The sequence below is a fragment of the Melospiza georgiana genome, chromosome 7 (genome assembly GCF_028018845.1).
Source record: "Melospiza georgiana isolate bMelGeo1 chromosome 7, bMelGeo1.pri, whole genome shotgun sequence".
NCBI classification, from domain to species: Eukaryota; Metazoa; Chordata; class Aves; order Passeriformes; family Passerellidae; genus Melospiza; species Melospiza georgiana.
This window is the reverse complement of record NC_080436.1, coordinates 7140384-7164377: the sequence shown is the minus strand read 5'-3', so window position 1 is coordinate 7164377 and position 23994 is coordinate 7140384. Positions and strand designations below refer to the sequence as shown.

General features: G+C 41.8%; 1 protein-coding gene across 1 annotated transcript in view; it reads right to left on the bottom strand.

Annotated features, from left to right (window-relative positions):
* Positions 1 to 23994, bottom strand: part of ERBB4 (erb-b2 receptor tyrosine kinase 4) — a 466745-nt gene that overhangs the window by 99756 nt on the left and 342995 nt on the right. Inside the window, exons 17-19 of the mRNA XM_058028496.1 lie at positions 17559 to 17691; positions 14805 to 14927; positions 12877 to 12975 (exon numbers count right to left, since the gene is read on the bottom strand). Coding sequence (XP_057884479.1) covers positions 12877 to 12975; positions 14805 to 14927; positions 17559 to 17691 — 355 coding nt within the window. The remainder of the gene's footprint in view (positions 1 to 12876; positions 12976 to 14804; positions 14928 to 17558; positions 17692 to 23994) is intronic.

Sequence of the window (23994 nt, the reverse complement as noted above, 5' to 3'; positions counted from 1 at the left end):
ATCAACACTAAGAATTGTTTTAATCAAAGCTACTTTTTGCCTGGTATTTAATTTCTCACAACAGAGAATTCAAATCAGACTCATCTCCATCTTTCCCTCATCTGTATTCAGCTGCACAAGAACCTCACACTCAGGACCTGGGTACTGCACAGGGATGGTATTTGAACATGGGGAGTTTCATTGGATGTTTGGTTCACTGGGAGATTTTTCTTCACCTGACTCCACAGAAGTCCTCAAAAGCTGCCTCCTGCTCCCAGTGTCACATCCACATTGCTCTGCCTGTGATTTCCTCCTAAGTTTCTACAGCTCTGCCTCCCACCTTTTCTTCCCTACCTTCTTTTACCTCCTGCTCCTGAAGACCAGATTAAAACCTCCTTAAAAAGACTCTTTAAAGAACCCATGGCCCTCAAAGGGCAGGGTGGGGATGGCAGGGGAGGGGCTGGGGTTCCTGCAGGTGTGGGTGGGATTGCTGACAACTGGTCAGATCTAAAAGCATTTATGTTCCTTGGCAATAAATTCAGCTAAATTCCCCCCTGGATTTCCACAAGATTTGGGCACCCTGCTGTCAGGGTAATACATATATAACATTATAATCATAATGACTCTTTTTTTCATGTTGATAAAATGTTGGCATCTGCGATAACCCCCAGAGCAAATACAACATCAGATCTTTTATGTATGGCCATGCTCAGGTCCTGGCATCTGTCAGGGCAAGCCAAGGAACTCCCAAACCAAGCATGTTTCAATGAGTGGCTGCCTGCCACCAATACAAACAGCTCAGTCAAATCCATACATAAAACTGTAATTAATAGTTTTCATTTCTGCCTGTGTGGATGCAAGAAAAATCTCCCTGAATTTACAGAATTCAAGCAAAATGTTGTAGACAAACACCGTTCAAACTTGTAGTACTGCAGGAGGGAGTGCCTATTTTATAAGTGATCTAATTTGAAATGCTCCAAAGAGGGTGAAATAATAATTTATGTCATGCTTTTATCCTCTTTTGTGAATTACCACCATCTCAAGATCATTAATTATGCTCATAAGACAGCCTGGTATCATAGATCCTGCATTTCCAAAGGAACTATCCAGCTAATAGGACTCTACAAATCAAAACCCAAACATTTTTTTCCTAGCATTTCCTACAGCAAACTTTGACAAGGCCAACTGGGGTGAATGTGCTTTTCAACAGCCTTGCAGCTGTCTGGGAAAAAAAAAAAAAGTGAAAAAGGCTCTTTTTAAGTGATACTGCCAGGGAAACTCCAGGCACAGGAAGAACCAGTGGGGTCCCCCAGGGATCAGTTCTGTTTAATATCTTCACTGATCATCTGGATGAGGGGATTGAGTCCTCCCATCAGTAAATTTGCAGATGACACCAAGCTGGAGGATTATGTTGATGTGTTGGAGGGCTCTGCAGAAGGACCTGGAACAGTTGGATGGATGGGCAGAGTCCAGAAAGATGAGTTTTAACAATCCAAGTGCCAAGTCCTGCATTTTGGCCACAATAACCCCTGCAGCACTACAGGCAGGGGACAGTGTGGCCGGACAGTGCCCAGGCACAAAGGGACCTGAGGGTACTGACTGACCATGAGCCAGCAGTGTACCCTGGTGGCCAAGAAGGCCAAGGGCTCCTGGCCTGGATCACGAATGGTGTGGCAGGCAGGGGCAGGGAGGTCATTCTGCCCTGCACTGGGCACTGGTGAGGGCACACCTTGAGTGCTGTGTCCAGCTCTGGCCCCTCAGTTTGGGAAGGACCTTGAGAGGCTGGAACACATCCAGAGGGGGCAAGGAGGCTGGAGAGGGGCTGGGAACACAAACCCTGTGAGGAACCACTGAGGGAGCTGTGGAGGGATTCCCCTCCAAGAAATAAAGAGGGATTTCCCCAACTTGAAATCACCAGGAGACAGTGATGGACTTATTTTTCAACCATTGGCACCCGCTGTAACCATTACATGAAGACACTCAGCAATGCAATGAATACCTACAGATGGCCCAGGGTATCCAATCCCTCCTTTCTGACCGGGGTGTTCAGCCTGGAGAAAAGGAGACTCAGGAGTGATCTTATCACTCTCTATAGCTCCTGAAAGGTGCCTGTGCTCAGGTGGGGTTGGGCTCTTTCTCCCGGCAATGACCAACAGAATGAGAGGACACAGCTTTAAGCTGTGCCAGGGAAGTTCAGGCTGGGCATCAGGAAAAAAGTCACTGAAAAAGCAATTGAGCATTGGAATGGGCTGCCCAGGGAGGTGGTGGAGTCACTGTCCCTGAAGGTGTTTTAAAAAGACTGGATGTGGCACCCAGTACCATGGTGTAGTTGATAAGGTGGTGTTAGGTCATAGGTTGGACTTGATGATCTCAAAGGTCTTTTCCAGCTTAGCTCAGGCTGTGATTCTGTGAACTATAAGGAAACCTGGAAGCTCAAGGCACTACCACTGTGTCAAAGTCAGTGCTAGAGACATACCCAGAGCAGCTGTGTGCATGTGCCATGCCAAGCTGACTTTCAGCTCTGAGGGAGGGTGCACTTGCAGCCTGATTACAAAGCACTAATCCCACCCACACTGTGGAGATTTTGTCTGCCAGCACCTATTTTGTATTTTACTGCCAAGATCAGCAGTCAAGAGGCTGACATTTAATAAAAAGCAGGAAAAAGTATCCATAGCTGTTTCACCATCCCCCTTCATAACCATCACCGTTACTATTTGACATGGCTTTTATAAAGCAGAAGTATGGTTTCATATAATTAATCCAGCTATTCCCTGTTGCATGCCTTCACATTTTTGTTTCTTGGAAAGACCCAACACCACCATGGTGTGATCACCTTACTGGGATCAAAGATGATGTTCAAAACACCATCACTTGTCAGTTCCTTGGTCACTTCTAGTGGAATTCTGAGCCAGTGAAATGCCAAAGCCCCAGAAAGCTGCAGCACATCATTGAGAGAAATATCACCCACATTTTTGCAGAGGGCTAATTTGGAAGTTTGAGTGGAGCTACAAACATTTAGAAGGTGACACAGTGTGGTTTAAGGTGTTTTCTGGAGCTCCAGAACACTTTGAGAGTTTGCCATTAACACTGGCATCAATAAATTTTCTTTTGGTTTGGAGTTTCAGTGCCATCTGTGCCCCTCAGCTGATGAAGAGATTTATCACAGAGCAACCAGACACATCTCCCACCCCTGCTGAAACCCAGGCAGGACACAGCATTCAGATCCTCAGAGATGGCCTAGCTCTGGAAAATGGTTCCCTGCTGCCCACAACTTAACCACATGCACAAAATGTTTAACATTCCAACTGGGATTTGACAACATTCTTGTCTAATAACATGGTCTGAATTTTGAAACATAGTCTGAATTTTGAAACAACAAATGACTTCAAAGGAGGAATTCACCAGAGTTCATTCAGAATGTGATAAAACCAGGTGCTTCAATCACTGTCACATTTCAAAACATCTTCTGGCTGAGGAATTCACTGGAATATATCTCACATTGAAAAGCTTCAGCAGAAACTCTCCCTTTGAGTTTCAGCAAGTTAATAAATGTTTTATCAAGAAATATTTGTTCAATATTTTGCCAAGAAAACAATCCCAACAAGGAAATTTATTTTCTCTCCTCAGTCCAAATACCATTTTTTTCCAAATGCTTTGGTTATTAAAATAGCTTTTCAGAGGGACTTGTGTTTTCAGCTGGTGACTCTAGCTATTGATCTAAACCAACAAGACTTCATCTAAAAAAAACCAAAACAATTTGCACAGCTTCAGAAAACAAGAAGCTAAATTCTGTTTCTATGCATACTAAAAATCCCACTGAACTCTTTCAAAGGGCACTGCCCAGTCAGGAAAAGTATCCTTGACACTGGAGAATGTTTCCAAATGGATCCAGCCTACCCACTGACATGGCTCAGTCCATCACAGCCCTGGGAACTGCCTGTAGCCAGGCACTGCCCCACATTCCCTACCTCACTGAGATCTTACATTTCCATCAGATCAACTCAGATTATCTCTCAGATAATCAGATAATATAACTCAGATAATCAGATAAACTGTTCTTTGTACCTCAGCTGTTTCCTACCTTCGCCCTGCTCCAGGTCTCAGAATTTAACCTGAGCAAGCTGATCAAGGAGAGCCTTCCAAGCTGCAATTTGTCAGCACAGCTCCAAAATCCACACAACAACCATACTTCCTTAAACATTTCTGTGTCCTTTGTCATGTAAAGCATGAGGACAAAAACAAGCCCTGGCCTATGATAAACCGATGCAATTTTAATTTGAACAATGCTTATTCACCTCTGTAATTAAAAGCCTGGTATTCTAGAAGCAGAAACCTTCAGAATACACTTGCATTCACCTTGCAAGTAACTAAGAGGGAAAAATCCCTATTCTCCCTCTCCTGTTGCTAATAGACAATTTACTTTATGTATCAAGTGCCATTCAGCATCTTTAAAACACCTGATCTAGGAAAAAGCTAATGAAAACAACATTTTAAACACATTCTCAACTGATAAAACAGCTTTGTCTGAAAAAAAACCCCCTCACATAGTATTCGCTTGTCTACATAAACATCCTAAGGTAATTTTAAACCTGAAGATAATTAAAAATCAATTTTAAAAATTAAGTAATTTTCTCAGAGGTTATGGGATCTGTGTTGCAATTCAGAGTTCCAAGTATAAATTTCTGTAGTAATAATTATTCCTCTCCCCTTCATCTGTTGTATCTGTCTTGACTGAATACCTTTCAGGGCAGGGACAATCTCACCACACTTTCCTCAGGTCCAAGAGATGCTGCATTACCACAACAAGAAGCAGCACTATCATAGTTAGTATGGAAAATATTGCTCTGCAAAATCTCTTTAATTTTGGAGCTACAGCTTCAGTAGAGAAGGACCAGGCATTCCCAACCAGCATCTGCCAGCCCCAGCATGACCTCAAATGGATCTGCTTATCCCAATTATTGCACTGATATCTCAAAAGTCTTGGCAGAATATCATCAGCAAGTCAGGAACCAACTTCTTCTGCCTTATTTCTTCCATCATGAGCAGCAATAGGAATATCTGATTGTCTCCTGTAAATAATAGCTACAATACTAATGCAAGCAGATGTTAATTATTTTTAGAAATCTCTGACAGTTGCTGATGCATCAGAGATGTCTGGATCAGTGCTGAGGCACAGAAAACAATTTTTGAGGGGTTATTTGAAACAAAGCACTGAGGGAGAAGTACAAGCTACAGTTTGTACTTTGGAGGGAAAATGGATTTTGACAGTAATAGTTGAAATTCAGCTCCTATAAGCCTGTGCTTCTGTACCCTTACATTCCTATTACAAATGGTCACAGCATCATCATTTGTATGGATATATGGATTTTTTTTCTCCTTACAACATAAAAAGCTTGTTCTCCCTTAACTTTAAGTTGACTTGGCAGCTCATTAGATCTGCCATTAACCTCAGACCAGTGATGGCTTGTTTGGGATGCATTACAGTTAAGCTTGTGGAAACAGTACCTCTCTTTTATTAACAGGGGTCCCATAAAACCCTGCATTTTTTAGCAGTTTGGCAACATTCTGGCATACACAGTGCCCTTTAGGAACTTAAACATTAACATGTGCCTGTTTTATATTGTTAATAGGAGCTGGAGGCACAGAGAAAGAATGCAAAGCTCTTTCTTAACTACAGGTTTTCAATTTTAGCGATAAGGCAACACTTGTCACCCTGTTTTCAGTGACAAAATCTGCTTTAAAACTGGGTATCTGTGTCAGCTTCTTCTCATAACATATCAAGCATTATTAAAAGACTGTATTTTCCTTAATTTAATAATTTTACCATGTTTTGTCACTTCTATTTCTGCACTTTGCATCTGAATCTCAGCAAGACTGTGAGAAGGATCCCAGTATCTCCAGCCACTTTGCTGCTGTTTAAGGAAAACTGTTTAACTGTTTCTCCTGTTTGTAATGACAAGCCTGTGAGCTATAGCCTTCCACTCCAGCAGGGTCTGTGCCTGCAGAGGAACATTTCCCCTGTGCTTTAAATACCACCAAGCACTGGCTGTGCAGATGAAAAGTCCCACACCTGCAGGCACTATATCCTCTTGGGATGAGTCCCCAGAATTCAATTGAAATTTTTACTGAATCCTGTAAGATTAGTCTCCTAAAAGCCCAATCCAAGATACAAGCATATAAGTCCAGGGAAGATAAGAAGCTGGAGGAGAGCATTCTGACCCAGGCCCAGATCTAAACCATGGTGAAGGGTAGAAACACATAGCACAGTGCCAAGGAAAAAAACCTCCATGGTATTGAGACCAACAAAAAACTCACAGTGGAAATACAAATCCCATTAGCTCCTGATTAAGTCCCCTAATTAAACTATTGTGTACCACTTATGATACTCACAGCACCAACTCTCTGCATTTATTTTTTTTTAAATATTCCCATCCTTTGCCTGTTCAATTTCTAAACACTTTTCAAAAGACCTCTCCCCTACTGTGTCCTCATAAAGCACTGGCAACTCTGATCCTGTCCTTCAGAACAATTACATAAACAACCAAGCAAATAACTCACTTCATGTTCCAGTAACCAAGCCCAAAAAGTACATGCCAAGGAGACAAGTATCAGCCCTGTGATTGGGGTGCCTTATACATTGAAATAGAGAGTGTAATATAAGATCTCATTTCAAAATGTTTCCTTTACACTTACAAACTTTACAGCTAAAATATTTGCATTTGATATTGCAAATTCAATATTTGAATTTGATTAGACTCTTTAATACTTTCAGTTAATCCACAGCTATATTTCCTTGTGAATAAATGAACACTTCCACCTGATTTTCTTCCCATGCACAGATTTACCCAACCCAACGCAGGGTTTCCACATCACAAAGCATTGCAAAGCTGAAATATGGGTCTGCAATTGCCATAACAAAGAGCATCTGAATGCACTTCCTGACTCATTTAGGAGTAGCTCCTAATGTCAGTCCCTCACTAAAGCATGGGATTCCTCCTTAAACCTGTGCAGACTTCTTGGAAGGATTGCTCTGAGGTGAGGTCTGGCTCTGCTGAATTCACTGGCCAATTCACAGCTCCCATGGATTTCAGCAGGGCTCAGATTTCCCCCATCACCAGCAGCAAGCAAACTCACTTTCCCTCACTGCATTTTCCAGTTAGAGTGTTATACCAGCAGAATTGTTTCCAAGCAGTCTGGCTTGTCTGTCTGTGCTTGCACCTCATCTTTTCTGTGTATGTACTTTCACCACACAGCCACATGCTCCTGCATATGGAAAATTAACCCCCCCTGCACACACACACACACACACATCTTACCCTCAAACACCACGGAGGGGAAAATTACTGAAGCCAATTTTAAAGAAAAATTATTGCTTCAGATGGAAATAACAGAAATGTAGCCTTGAAACAGTTAATCTTCAGATGACTAAAAGCAGCTAACCTTCATCAGAGCTCAGATTTCCAGCTTCTGCAGAGGCTGAGCACTCTGGGGGCCTGTGCATGGTATGCAGCATTCTCAAGGACAGCTGGATTTCTGGCATCTCAGGACAAGCTGGAAATTGTAATTGCCATCCCAGTGAGCTCCTGTGCCTGGGACTGATGGGGAGAGCTCCCCTCTAAGTGTCTCTGCTCACACTCACAGTGTGCACCAGTGGGGAGGAAGGGCAGGTGCACAAAAGGAGGTCTGAAATCACAGGGGTTATGTCCATAAATCCTAAAATCACAGGAGTTATGTCCAAAACTGCTACAATCACAGGGGTTAATGTCACCCCTTGCTCTCCACCTCCTGCAGCTTGACATGATGGAGTGAAAACCTGTTTGAGCTGCAGTGGAGCACAGAGCCAGGCAGTGCTCACAGACAGCTGGAAAGGAGGATGTGCCCAGAAATGACAGCAAAAGGGGATAAGGAAAAATGTCTCATTGGTGCCATAAAGGATTTCCTTTGATCCCAAACCTGCCCTTTCAATGAGATTCAGGATTAACTCTGGTGTATTTCCCAAGCAGCCAGGCAGTCAGTGGAATGTCTGAATCCAACTACTGCTAGCAGCAATGTCTTTTCAGACTTTCAGGAGCATCTACATGGTATGCTGAAGACCTGGACCAAACACTGGGCTGGGCAGGAGCATGATGTGTACACAGAATACTAAGAAATACTAAAAATATTTAACTTATATTACTATATACTAATAGATATGTAGCTATATTGAATTTTTGAAATTCTAAAAAATTTTTAACCAGTCACCCTCATAGTCACATAAGGCAGGATCTTACAAAGAAGCTGAGGGCAAATGCAGCTGTATCAGCTGAGGAATTGTGTATCACAGAGTGTGTCCGTAGCCTCAAGGGTGCTGTGAATGCCACCATGGGCCAAGCAAAGAACCAAAAAGCTTCAACCTAGAACCTTCCCATATCTGAAGCCATCAGTGGAAACCAAGAAAAGTGAAGTCTTCTCTCACCTTCTTCACCTGACTAGCAAGCTGTACTTCCCATCTAGACATACTTGAGGAAACAAAGAAAGCATCTAGGCTTATCCATATCTCTGTGGGATTTCAGCTACATCATTTTTTTCTCTTCAATCCTCTAAACTGAAGATAAGTTTGATATTGATATCCTCAAGCTGAGGGCTTGTCTTTACTGTAAGACAGGCATACAATTTAGAAAAAGCTGTTTCTGCTGCACATCTGAGTGATTTATTCATTTAGTTCATTAGGCCAGACATAAATAAAAGATATGGGTGTCAGTCCCCTACATGCAGCTTTAATTTGCTTGCTACATGTCTGGTGGAGGTCACTGTCACTTACCACCTCTGCACTTGGTGTGACAAATGTCCTCCCACACTCCAAGTGCTGCCACTGCAGACAGCAGCAACTGCAGCGAGCACAGACCAAGCCAGGAAGCCTCTAGATCTTAATTATAAAACCATAAAAGAAACCAACTGCCTCTGAAGCTCTCTTAGTAGGAAACAAATGAGAATGGGAAATTTATTTCCAACCATAAATCCCAAAGCCTTCAGTTTAATTTTTCCCAAGTTAACTTTCTCACCTAGCTAAGCAGCACTGCCTTCTATTATTAGCTTCTGGCCCAATATCAGCTGACCACCATCAGTCAAACTGTCTTCATCTCAATGAGCTCAGGGACTCCCAAGGAACTCTGTGGATGCTGACTTGTGCTTGCAGCCTCTAATTATATTCTAACAGATAATGGAGCATTTAAACTCAGGGAGGATAGATTAAACTTGTAAGTGGATCAAAATCCTGGACACAACCACAGCTCATAGGATTACATCCTGGAAACATCAAGCTTAGAGGAGAGGCCCTCACCAACTGGTTGTTTCCCCATGACAAGTTTTTTAAGGACATGTTTTCAGCCTCAAAGGCTGTCTGCTATGCTTTCCAACTGCAGCATGTCTCCAGAATTTACTAAATTGTCAGTTGAGTATCTGGGCTGATGTTAAACCATCTGACCAGGCCAATGGCTGCTCAACTTATCAGACAATCTTAACTCAAACAAATTGAGGCTGATGAGGTGAAATTGTTTTCCCAAGTTAAATTGTAAGTCCCTGTTCTACTATTAAGCAGCCTCTCAGCTGCACATCTGGCTGTTTTCCTCACCACAAGAATCTCTTTCCTCCACAAAACTCAGGACCATGATAAACTCTGTTCCCAGCCTTAGGGTGAGGAGCAGGACTGAGCTCCCTCCTGATACCCCTGGCTCTTGCTGGTGACTCCCTGCCAGACACAGCTGCAGGCAGAATTCTTGCACTCTGAATTCAAACTCCAGCCCCTTTTGGGGACCAGCCAGAGCAGAAACTCTGCCCTGCAACTTAAGCACATAACCATGCTGAAGGGAAAATCCTTTAGACATTATCCCAGACACAATACACACCCAGAAGCATGTGGGGAAATAGGGAAAACCTATATTTGACAAAACAGTAATGTCAACCTGTGTGTGGTGAAAATAAATCCAGAGAAGGCCTCCTGGGCAGTCTGGCTCTGCCCTGGTCCAGGCTACTTAGCAGATTCTTGTATTGCTGTAGCAGACACAGACCTACTGCAGTGATAAATCCAGGGACAAACACAGGGAGCAAAGGGAAAGGGCTACCTGGGAATGGGTGGAGAAAAGATGGAAAAGAGACTCTGCTGTGGCTCCCTCAAGAAAAATCCAAAATAAGGGCTGTGCTTTTGGATGACGGCCAATTCATCATCTCCTGATGGGAGGTGCTTGGTCAGAGCAGCAGAGCTGCCGTCAGATATTATATCCTTACAGTCATTACTGCTCCATTAGCAGGGCTGCAGGCTGCTGAAATGACAGCCCAGGAGTGAAATTGTTTTGCTTTACTCCTTCAGCATAACATTCAGCAGAATTTCAGGAGCTCACAGAGCCCTTTTAGACTCACATTCTGCCAGCATCAGAAGTTTCCAGCAGGTCTATCGGATGGGCAGTGAAGTGATCCAGGAACTCCCTCTGCACACAAACTGCTGCTTACCAAAGGCTTTCCATTCTCCAGAGCGTTTCCAAGAGGAATGCTAACTTTTGCTTACAGGTACAAGGCCTTTCCCAACCCAGGAAGAAGTAACTGCTGACAAAAGCACACCTACAAAGCCAAGGGTGTGACTCATGTAATGACACCTTCCCACTAACCTCCTCTTCCCATTCACTACCAACACTGGCAGACTCTTTTTAAGAAAGAATTAACCCCATCTTGCTCACAGTGGCATTTAGGCAACTATATACCTTTCAAAATATGACACAAGTGCTTTTAACCAACAATCATTATTCAAAACACTCTTTTTACTGAAGTGCAACTGATGCATTTTGCTTTCAGATGTATATTTGAATATTTCCTCATAAAATGAGTAAACAGCATCCAATTTTATACTGACTAAAGTCTTGAAGTGACAATGAGTAAATCACATTTTTTCACTCTTACATTTCAGTAAAAGATATTTAGGTTATGTCCTCCTAATTTAAATTTTAGCTTACATTTTTTAACTGTTTAAAACTGTGTCTTTTTGGGGACAGGGAGGAGTAGTTGCATTAAAACAATAAATAATGCTTAGGTCATTCTCTTTGAAATGTATTATTTCAGGAACTAAACAACTGCTTTAGGAGGTAAGGATGGCAAGAACCTCTGTATAATTGGATGAGCAATTATTTCACAAGAATGAAATTTAATCATCTTCATCAATGCAGTACAGAAAAGAATTACAAATCACTGCACATATATCATAAGCTGCACTGATAGAAAACATATTATTTCTCCTTATTGCCACTTGTATCAACTAATGATGAAGTCTAATTCTTTTTTATGATGATTAAAAACAACTTAAGGGTTATTTTTAACCTCAAGAACTGAAAACATCTCTCATCTTGCAGCCACTGGGTCAGAGACCCAGGAGAAACTATTAATTTCAAGAGAAACCTTTCCTACTGTAACTGTACTGCCAAAAATCTCCAGAGTTCCCAAAAGCCTCTTCATTCCTGAGCCATTTATCAGATGTTCTGATGCAAACACCGGGGGGAAGAATGGTCCAGTGAACTAAACTGACCTAAGCTGAGCTGTGAAACCTCACACAAGCCACTCTGCCTTCTACCAAGGACCTTATGTTTTCTTTGCTTCAAGGTTAATCAGTGTCAGAGGAGGAGATATTACTGCTATTTCTCTGTCAGATCAGGGGTCAGATCCTGAGCTGGTACAAATTGCTCAGTTCCATACAGTGATAACAATACCTTTAGGCTGGAATCTGTATCACTGACTGACCACTGACATCCAGTTCACCTCTTCTCTTTGAGCAGCTCTATTATTAGCAAGACTCTTTGTCCATTAAGCAAAAATATCTAATACTTGTTATCCCTTTAGTGCAATTAATTCCTTTTAAACAGAGCCAAAACTGCCTTTTTAATTTATTATTTGTGCAAAATGATTACTGAATGCAACAGAAGCACAGAACGACAGAATCATCGAGGATAGAAATTATCTAACCAACATAAATGTGCAATGCTCTGCAAAAAAACACAGGAAATCTCTACCTCTACACAGCCTTCCTTCAATTGCCTGAGAACTCAGACATGAAGCAGCTGTCTGGAACACATATATCCATAACTGCACATTTCTGTTCACTTCCAGGTGGAAGAATAGACTATATAATAATGGGAGTACCTTCTCCTTGTGGCTTACAGTCTCATTAATGCTAACAAATTAGGCCTACACACTGAACAGATCAGCAAGACTTAAAAGTCACATGCAATTTTTAAGTTCACAAGAGGGACCTACAAAAAGAGTGCAAATTTCTATGACTTGTCAAAAAATTGTCACTGAATAAGACATAAAGATTCATGGTGTCAGTAAGCCTTGATCTTGACTGCTGAAAAACTAAGTGCAAAGCCTCTGTGATCATAGAACATTCATGGAAATTACCATCTTGACCTCTCATCCATGGTATTTCATATTAGTAAAGCAAAAGGACTTATAAATCTGGCATATTTTAATTTTCCCCTTCTCCCTGTTATGCTTTGCTGCTGCTGCCAGCTCCCAGAGTCTTGGAAAACCAAAGTGGGGGAAAACTGAGCTGAATTTCTGTGCCTGGGAGTTCTACACCAATAGACCTGCATGCATGGTAAGATCACCCCCTGCAACTCATCCTCTCTCTTCCACGGCTTTTCTGCCACAGAAAGATACAATATCTGGCCCAAGAGACAGAGGACTTTTAGTCTTATACTAAATTATTAGAAAACTGCAAGTATCTTGGGGTACGTGCAGTGGAAAACCCAGCCCTGCCAGGCATTGTGTACAATTAAAGAAAGAAAACTGGCAGGAATTTATCTTTACAACCTCTGTGGGCTACAGAAAGACATCACCCCTGTCAAAACCCAAAAATACTGCTTGTGTCTTACTTACATCCATAAATTCCACATTGGCTTTTGGACCAGTGGTCTCATTAAGGATCTTAATGGCCACAGGAATCTTTACTGTTTCTCCCTCAGGGACCCAGATTCCCTAGAAAAAGAAAACAAGGAGGCTAATTAGACAACAATCAGAAACACTTGATTCAGAGTTACAGTTCTTTTTGACACATTCTGTCATATTAAGCAGATCAGTTGTGGGACTCAGAATGGAAAATGCACAACGTTACAAAATAAAAAAAAAATTCTGTAAAACTACTTCTTACATCAAAACCAAACTCTGATATAAAATGAAACATTTTGTATCAGTGAACATCCTTGAACTTCTTGTCCATAACAGGGTTTCTAAGGAGCAATGGCAGCATGGATATGATGCACATTTTATAGGGACTTAGATAAAATTCTGATACTGGTTTGGATATATTTAAACAAAAAATTGTATTTTCTTTCTGGATTCTGTTGCCCAAACTTGAAGCCATCAGTAAACTCTCAAAACAGATTATCACCAGATCATAACATCATGAAGGAACAGAACACCCTGAGAATAATCTATTTAGAGTGAAAAATTTATGGGTTGTTTGTCTAATTAATTAACACCTGAGGATCAAAAATTTAGGTGGCTAAAAAGAAAATTTAAATTAAAATTCACAAACTGCTTTGGGCTACTTTTCCTTCACTCTTGACTACTGCTGTGTTTTTGTGAACCTCATGGCATCCATCTCTATCACTTTATTATCATCTAAGTATATAAATCTATTTCCGTCACCTTGTAGCTATAGCCACCTGCTCTGTGCTTCCTTCCTTTTCTCCCCTCTTTGAGGACAGATGCAGATGCTCTGACTTATCACCTTGATTTGGCAGGCTTGGGCTGCTCCCAGAGGGTTGGGGAATTGCTTTGACTTGCCCCCTAAACCCTACTTCATCCCTCTGAGATCTGGAGATGACCAACAGATCTTAAAAAATAAATACTTCCTTAATTGAAGTACATTTTCCATTGTGGGTTCCACTCTCACATCCCAGCTGTTAAAGGGTGCCCTGATATAAATCATCTTTTCTGTTCAAATGGAAGAAACAAGAAGTGCTACAGTTTAGGTAATGGCATTGTTTTTACTAGGTATTATTGCTGTTGCAAGACCCAGGTGACACTTGTGAAATAAAAGACAGCATTTATCCATGTTTCCAAAAGATGGAATATGATAAAAGATGCTCTTAGGTAAGAACAGAAGGGCAAACATTGGTGCTGAACTTTGCCAGCAGGACAGTCCAGCCTTTGTAGCCCTTTTGCACATAAAAATGACTGAGGCTGACATGTCTTTGCTCACCAAGACATAATATTTGCTTGTCACCATTTGATGCTGAGGATGAGCAAATGCTGATTCACATTCTCTGAAAAATTCCTTCACCCAGGATTTTTCACCGGGGAAACTGAGAAGCCCCAGAGAAAAGGAAAACAATTGTTATCTCATTTGCTTCTCCTGTGTTGTGCTCATGTGGAATGTGTTTGGAGATTGTTCACCCACAGGTGATTGTTTCATTGGATTCTGATTCATACAATCAGGGCCAAGCTGTCGGGATTCTGGAAAGAGTCAGGAGTTTTCATTATTATCTTTTCAGCATTCAGTAAGTATCCTTTCTGTATTCTTTAGTATAGTATCACACTCTTTAATATCATATAGTATCATAAAGTAATAAATTAGCCTTCTGAGAACATGGAGTCAGATGCATCATTCTTTTGTTGGGATACAAAATACAATAGATGAGTTCCTTGCACACAATTCCACTGTCCTTGCTCTGCAGGGCTCAGGAACCACCTCTGGGACAGGCTGCTCGAGCCACCTCTGGGACAGGCTGCTCTGCTGCAATGCAGTTCACTGCTCCAGAGGTAAAAGAGGGCACTCAGGGCTGTGTGGGGAAGGCTCTCACCTTGTACACTGTTCCAAAGGCTCCAGAGCCCAGGACCTTGACTCTCTTTAGCTCTGTCTCCTTCAGGATGCGGAGCTGGGCTTGGTTGGGCGCCGTGCCGCTCGGGGTCAAGGGTTCCACCAGCTGCAAGGAAAACCAAACACTGCTCAACATGGAGACCCATCAGAAGTTTTTACTGAGAGCAACAAACCCAAGAAAATTCTGGGATAAGACAGTGGTGGAGATCTATTGACCCCTGCCCTGCCAAATCTTGGAGGGATTTTTCATCTTCAAAAGCGAACGAGCAACACCACACAACCAAGAGACCTTGTAAGAACCATGTGTGGTAGTACAACCAGACCTGATAAAGCAAGTCCTCACTCAAACGCAGTAATTTCCACCACAAACTGCATGATGGAATTATGAACTGCAAATTGAATTGGTGTCAGAGTAACACATCCAAGGACTTTTGATAATGGAGGCAGTATAAATATTTTCTACATGACAGAAATATAGCATTTATTATCAGTGTACCACATCCCATTTTTGCCCATTTTAGTGTCTTTTAAGTTGGCCATATTTCTTTTTAATGGCCTGGACTAAACGGCTCATCATATTCTTATTCTGTTTTGAAGAAGGGATGATTTTTCTGAACTTCTGTTTTACCACACAGGAAGACAGCTTTAGGGAGAAAACACCTTAGAGCAGACAACTAATTTATAACAGCCACTAATTTACTGCAATTAAACAATTTGCTCAAGATGTCCCAAGAAACTTTGTAAATGAGCCACAATGGCACATTCAGTTAAAAATGCTCTTAGATCTCATACCATCTCTGCCAGAAAAGAAATGCTTCTTTAAAACTAAATTAAAAATACACGTAGAGCACAATACTCAATACAACACATGAAAAACATTTTGTTCCTTCACAGGATGAGGAAAATAATTCAGAGCTTCTCCTACTCAAATTGGTTTGAAAACAGTGCAGCACTTCAAAGCGGCCTATTTACAAGGCTAAATGCACATGCTCTGCAGTTTGAGATCTACTTCTACAGCTCTTTGGGCACCATGAACTACTTAATTTGTTGACCAAACTAATTGGTTTTGCTCAGGTAAAAATACCAGTACCTGGCAATTAACGAGTAAGGAAAGATAACAAAACCAAAGAGCAACAAGTTGAGTGATTTCTTTCCTCCTTCCCACTTTAGATGTTCAGTATCTATACCCTGAAATAAAGGTTTACTGTAAAATAAAATTAGGCATACTGGCAGCACACTGCTGTATTTTCAGCTTGTGAAGGATGAAGAGAGGTTCTGTGCCACAGTCCACCAACACAGGAATGGCAGGGAGAGGTGGGGTTGTGTTGTGGGGATCTAAAACCAGGCTTGTAGGGTTTGATGGAGAATGATCTACAGGAAGAGTAAGTTCTGTTACAGCCTCCAATTAGAAAGAAAGACTTCAACTAAAGCTAATTGCTTGTGTGTTTATTTCAGGATGCTCCTGATTTAATCTTCAGTTTCTCAGCCAAGACAGCAGCTTCCTCACATGTTTAGTAGGAGGCCCTGGTCCCTCAGGACTGCTGTCAGCCACAGCTTTTATCTGACCAAATGAAAAATGAAATCTGGACTTCAAAGCCAGTGCAAGGAGAACCACCTGCTTAAAATAATTTATGCTTAAGTATGAGCTGATACAGTGGCAAGATTTATTCATCTAAAGGCATTGAGTATTGTCAAGCTTTCTATATAGTTGAACAGTATTTAACAAGCAACACAAATTCTAGCCAAACATGGAGATACTTGTGCAAACAGACTGGGGATGCATAAATCATTTACTCCCAGGCTCTACAGTGGAGTTGAGTGGGAGCGGAACCCTTGGAACAGAAGAGAAAACAGCACTGTTAATAATGCCTTATCAAAGAGTCACTAGCTAACAGCATTTCCAAGCTTTATTATCTCACAAAGGGACACCCTAATTTAAAAATACCATCATTTGCAAAGTGTCTCAAATATTGGACTGAGGAGATTGCAGTAATCACCACGGCAGTAGCTGATAGATATACATTTAATGTTATATTTAAATATACTTCCTGGATTTCCCCCTTCACTAAAGACACTTCAAAGAGCAGGATGGAGCCACCACAGCACTCTGCTATAGCTCTGCTACATGCTTTTGCCAGTAGAACTGTGAATTTCAATTGGTTAAGCTCTGTGGAGTATCTTGGCTTAATAAAATACATTATTGTTACTGATCATTATTACAGGCTTTGACAAAATCTGCACTACAAAATCTGAAACTACAAAATCTGTAATCCAGATTTTGACAAAATTTGACTGCAAATTTTGATAAAATCTGGACTACAAAGGTATTGTAGGCACTGGGAACAAGAGTAAGTTACAACATCTGCCTTTAAGCGTGAAGTGCGTACCAGAACTTGCTGAAGGAACTTACTTTACCCTTAAAAGTCAACCTAAATATGGCCAGAATGAAACCCTGTAATAGTTAAGCATGAGAGCTGCTGAATAGAAGTTTAGTGGAGAGCAGGATGGGAGTTGAGAAATCAGGTAGGAAACTTTTCCTCGTCTTCAGAAGCCATGAATCTGTACTTGTGAAGAAAACCAACACCTTGAAACAACTTTGTTCTTTTCACCAGTTTAGTCTGCACAAGTAAGCAGAAGGATTTCTGCAGCTAAGGGAAGACCTAAACACCTCTAATATAAAAGCAGAGCAACCCTGAAAAGCTCCCCAGACAGCCTGTGAGGAGCAGCCCAGGCTCACCTCAGTCTCCAGGAACCTTCTCAAGGCTCTCTTCTTCTTGATGCTTTTGCGCCGCACATACACGGCGAACGTCAGGCCCATGATGACGATGATGAAGAGGCCACCAATGACTCCAGCAGCAATCAGGGGGGTTCTGGCAATCAGAATCAGAGACTTTACTTCCACAGCTAGGGATGAGAGACCAAAGAATGCTTGGGTACATAAAACACAGTCACGTGGAAAGCTCATTAACTGCCTTATGAATTCCAGCCCAGATGGGAAGTCAGGGCAAACACATTGACACATGGTAGGAATTTGCTTGTTTTTCATCATGATGCCAATTCCATTTTTGTTTACAAACCCCCATGCACATGTGAGGAGTCGTGTGGACAAGGAAACACAACATGCACTTTGATGGCAAATGCAAATCTGCAATGGCAAAATGAGGGCACAGGTATCTGCAGGGTCCTGTGAGAGATCTGCCTGTGCTGGCTTTGGTTCCACCCAAATCAACTCATGGGCTCCTGCATTCAGGGGAAAACAAGCCCATGAAAAATTCCCAGAATAGAAACACAATGTGCCTTTTTGAGCAAGCAGGAAGTGAGAGGGAACTCCAAGGGCAAGATGGGGAGATCACCTACACAGGCAATGGAGAAATCAGGCTCCCTCCAGAGGAAAACTCATAGCAGTACCTCAAATTGGGCATTTTCACAGCAACATACCAACATACCAACAACTTGCCAACATGAACACACTCAGAGCATTTAACATCCCTCCAAAGGTGGCCGCAGAGTTGCTGAAAAGATGGGTAAAACCACAGCATGACAACTGTGCAGGACAACGGTGCTGAAACCATTGCCTGGTAAGCCCAGGACATAGATTAACTGTTGTCAGGATTGTGGAAATGTCACTACTGTGCTCTAAAAGCCTCCCTCAGTTACAGCTGAGTGATGATGAAAGGTACATTACAGCCTATTAATAAAAATGTACCACACAGCTATGGAAAATTTTAGAGTCTCCCTCAGAAATACTAAATTGTTTTATACAACCCTTTCTTTATTCTTCTTTTTACAACCTTTCCTGAAGCAGTGCCATCTCACCTGGTATGGTGCATGAAGGTGAGTCTACATTACCACTGAGAAAGCCTCACACTCCCACATCCAGTATTTAAATTTATTTATATCCACATATTTTATAAATAATTAATTTTTCCCAGGGTAAACACATTACCACAAAGGCCTATTACAGTTCACAGACTTCCTGATGGAAACTCTAAGCTTGCAAATAAAGGAAAGGGAATGTTGTCAGGCTGGGAAATGGGTTATGGTGTTTAGGGAACATGAGTCCAGTACCACCACCTCCTCCTCCTCCTTAAAACACATTGTCCTTTCTAACCCCAGTGGTTACTCTGTGCTTTTGAGTGCAGAGCTAAAGAATCTGGAATATCCACCCCAAACAATGCCCCTCTTTGTTAACATGTCTTTCTACATCGCAAGAAACTCTTAAACAGGCAATTATGAAAAACACTGGCCACCAAAAGCCTCCTATGGAGCTTGTACTGCCTAATGCTCTTGAGCAGAGGAATTTTTAAAATTCATTTTTATGCTGTATGAGCAGCCATATAATTTTGAACAAACACCACCAAACCACAGAGTGACTAAACAGGCAGGAGAACTCTCAGCTTTAAAGTGCATATTAATAACTAACATAACAGTTGTCAAAGTAAGTAATTAGAGTTTTATAGTACTGTGTACTCTAAAAGTAGTCCAAATAATATTTACATGATAGACTATAATAAAGAAATGGTTCTAAAGGGGACATAATAAGTAATGAAGAAAATAAAATAAAGTTTGTAGCTCTTCTATTGTTATAGAGTAAAAGGGGGGGGTTCAAAAATGGATCTTTATGATTCCTCATGTGAACTCTCACTGACTTTGAAACATTGTCCTCATTTTTAGTAGGTAACTGAAAAAAAGGAAATAATTTTCAATGACTTCACCAAACAAGCATTTTAGTTGCTAATGTGAAATATGCTATATTATACCTGAATTTTTAGGAGGTACCACCTAAACATATTATCAAGCAAGCTTAAAAAAGAAGTGTGAAAGGGATAGTACAATGTGCAATAAATGAATATATTTAAATGCTAAATAAATCAGTGGAATACATTAAAAAATGTATTTTCCACTCAAATAGTGATCAATTGCCTTGACTCCCAAATCCACTACCCTTGCATTAAATCCTGTAAGTCACAAACACCCCAGCCTTGGATGTGGTCACATACCCAGCAGCTTCTCCTCTCTGTGCTGCTGAGCTAAGCCCCAAAGTCAACAACTCAGGTTTATTTGCTCCAGGACCAGATGCCAAGTCTCTGCAGCCACAGCTCCCTGTTATCACTTCACACTGCTTTCAACCACACCTGGATTATTTCCTAAGCCCAGTTTTCAGGGTGCCACCCCATCACTGGGGTTATTTTCACGTGTGTTTGTTGGGTTGACTTTGCTTTTTCTCTCTGTTCTGCTAATATCATTCTGCTAATATCAGTTCTCCTGCCTCAGTTCTCTGCTTATTTTCATGCTTGCAGAGCCTTACCAGTAATACCCTGATGAATTCCATTAAGCTGTTTACCTTTCTGCTGGGCCATTGCTGGGGTTGTTCAGAGATCCCTGCAAGGTGGCACTGACCAGAGCTGCTGCTGAAGTCACAAAACCTTCTCCTGTTTTGTTGGGTTTTTTTTAAATCCAATCCTTTTTTGCATATGCACCTAACAAACTGTTTGGCTTCACAGGCAGCTGGGCACACAAAATCTCCTTTTCTCTAGTGGCATTAAGGGTTTAATCCAGTTACTCTTGTTACATTACTGTCCCACAGCCACCTACACGACTCCAATTCCTGACATTTGCTCCACTCAGACTACTGCCCACTTAAAACTAATGCCATGAGCAATGCTGATGAAAAGACAAAAAATGCACTATCAAAGCCCCCATCATCATCTTAAACTAATTTTTAAAAGCATGGAGAGCAGAAAAGGCTCAAAAAAGCTAAAGTTCTATGTCAGTCCTGCTGCCCAGCATAATTAATGGACAGCAAAAAGTCAACCCTGGCTCACATTTCTTAGAGCTCCACCACTAACCCACCAACAGGAAACTCCTGTACAGCCACTGCTTTCCTTTACACACTGGAAATCTACTCCAGAGGATGGAAACAATCTCTGCTGGGTGTTTCTGGATTTTCATGCTCATCAAAACAGGCTTAGCAGTCCAAGAAACATGGCCCTGAATCATAGTTCAACCCCACATAATTAATTTGCTATCCCACATCCTTCCCTCAACTGAGGACAGAATACCAATTAATAAGTGGAAAAGGCATCAGCTGGGGAGGCTGTGGGAGGAAAAAAAGATCCATAACATGAAAACCCTGCCTCTTAAACCAGAAACTGTGTATCTATGGCTAGAAGTTGAAAGAAAGAATCCAGTATTCCCTTAGGAGACATGAATAATATATATGTACTTCTTTTCTAAAGGGTATACTGTGTTTTCACATTTAGAAACACCTAACGCCCACTTCCACACACCAAAGCTGACACTGAGTTCAAAGTTAGTATTCCAAGATGGACAAGGATGCTCAGCAGCAGGGCTCACACCATTCCATCCACTCCTAAAGATCAGGACACCTGCAATTCCCACAGTGCCCTGAGATCAGATATTAAAGCCTGATTACTGATTTGGATGAGTACAGGGTTGGTCTTACACTCTTGACTGCAGCAGGAAGGGGAGAGGAAATGGAGCTGTGGCCCATGGAGTAAAGCTGACAAACACCACCTGCTTCTCATCCTTGGCACTGACCCACCTGGGCTGAGATGTAAAGAAACTGAGCTTTGAAGCCAAGCTCTTAGAAGGCTCCAAGTTCCTGTATCAGCTTCCTCCTGCTTGGAGTTTTTATCTGTATATCCAAACAGGATTCATTACAACCTTGAGTGTTTGCTAAGCAGTTCCTTCTCACAAATCCTTGTTTTACCAAGGCATTATTTCCTCCTGATGGATGCTTCCCACACTGCATTCCTCACCCCTTCCATCAGTGGGGGTTCAGCCAACTTTGAAGCTGCTCTTTCAGAGATCTGATGGATTCTACTAATCCTGTAGTGACAATCTTAGTATTTAAAATACACAAGATAAACAACTGGGCTGGGAAGCAAATTTGTGGATGTTTCACCAGCCTCTCTCTGCTGTGCTAAGTTCCACAGCCACAAGGTCCAGAGTGCCTGGTGTTCACCCCAAGGGTGGCAAGGATTCATCTGATGTTATTCTCACCAGGACTGCTTTGCTTTAGATTCTTTTTCAAGAACAAGGCACTCTCCCCTCTCCCCTCCTAATTGGAGGGTGTTTGAATACTGATAAATGGCCCTATTTATGTGCAGATTGGGAGGTTTTATCAGGAGTAAACACAAATTTTAACTCACAGCTGATCTCACAGTTACACAATTACTACCAATTCCACATTTAATCCAGAGATGGGCAAACTGTCAACTAGCCACAACTTTTCAATACGGAAAATCACCTGAGGGTTGCAGTCTGTGTCTGGGTGCACTCAGCAGTTAAACACCACTAAGGAGCAGACACAGCTTTCATTTTGGCCAAGGCTCATGGGGACAAACATGCACCTGTTGACAAAACTGCCTTTTTCTTACCTGGTTAAACACTGGTTTTTGTATCAATGCCTGTAAAGGTATGTTCTACTCACACCTCTTTAAGAATGTACGGGTCCCCATTTCACTCAACAAAGTAAATGAGGATAAAGAAAGAAATATTAAGTAGAGCTTTAAAAATTATTACAGCCTAACACTCTACACATTAATATGTATTGATTCAAAATCTGTGGCATTTTTATTACCACACACAGTGCACAATGGATTTCTTTAAAAATGGTTTTAAATCTGAATGGCATAATTTAGAACTACCTCTCTGTTACATTTTCACTCTAAATTACTAAGAACTCTCAATATTAACTCTCTGTTAATACATCTGACTAGGAATAACTACTGATATCTCTGGGATTACAGTATCAATATCAAGGCTTTTTATGGACTTCTCCTGCTCTAAAACTGAAAAGTCCCAATAATTCTCTTGCACCTCTGCCATTTATGGGCTGAGATTTTTCTTTTCTGCCTCAACTTCAAAAAGGAATGCTATTGTTAAGAGTTTGCACAGTGACTCTGTTTTGAGGCCTGTGCTTTTAATAAACAGATTAGCATTCTTTTTAAAATATGCCAAGTCAGGCCCCATGTAATGTAGATTGATTTATCTGTGACACAAAGCCAGTTAAATCCACTAGACTGATCTCACCGGTGAAGCCAGTTCAGCAAGTAAAAGGGCAATCTGTTTTATAAAGTTGTCATATTTCCCATTTTCTTTGCAAACAATAATATTTTGCATTAAATAAAGGAAACTGGAGCTGTAATGACCATGGATGCTGATGGACTGCTCTGAGATCAAAACTATCAGCATTAGCTCCAGGAGTTTCTCTCTGCATAAAGAATTCCTGTTAGAAGCAATCAACTCAGCCTGCTGCTCTGCAACCAGTGGCAGTCAGTGGCTCATCATGCCTGTGCACATGAAATTATTCATTCAGAAAACACACTTTTCTCCAATAGAAACATGGCCTGCTTTGTGCTACTGTTTGTGGTTCATTCACTGTCACATCCAGGAGCAGCAGGGAGCAGCACAACCCATGGCAAGGCCTGTTAAATTACTGGAGAAACACATGAAATCTGAACCCACATCAAATCTGTGGGTACCAAAACATCCAGTGGGAGCTGGGTCTCATGCACAATCCACACTGCAGCTCTGTCTTGGGTTGGAAGATGTGCCTGGAGCTGTGTATTCCATTCCCATCTGTTAGAGGTGGGGCAGTTCTTTTCTATTCCTTGGGCAGTTTTCTTTATCTCTTCCACAACCAACCCTCCCCTCCAGGAGATCTCTGCTGTTCATGGCCACTGAGTGTCCCTGCATGGCTGATAAAATTCCATCATCCCATGGGGAGATGCTCTGCCCAGGGGAGGAGCCAAGCATTCCTACCTGGATACAATCTGAGGTTTGGGACACCACAGCAGCCTTTGCCCACTGCATTCCCAGAGGAGCAGCTTTCTGCTGCCCTGCATTCCCAGAGGAGCAGCTTTCTCCTCCCCTGCATTCCCAGAGGGAGCCCAGGCCCATCTCCAGCAGCCCTGGAGCTTCAGAGGAAAACTCCCCCCCTTCTGCAGGATCTCTGCTCCAGCAGAACCACAGCTGGCACTGCAGGAGGGCTGAGCCACCATGGGATGGGACTGTGCCACCACCCTGACACACATGGGGTCAGGGCCTGTTCTGACTCTGGCAGTGTTGGTTTTTTTGTACTATTGCATTTGTATTTTTAATTTCCCTATTAAAGAACTGTTATTTCTACTCGCATATCTTTGCCT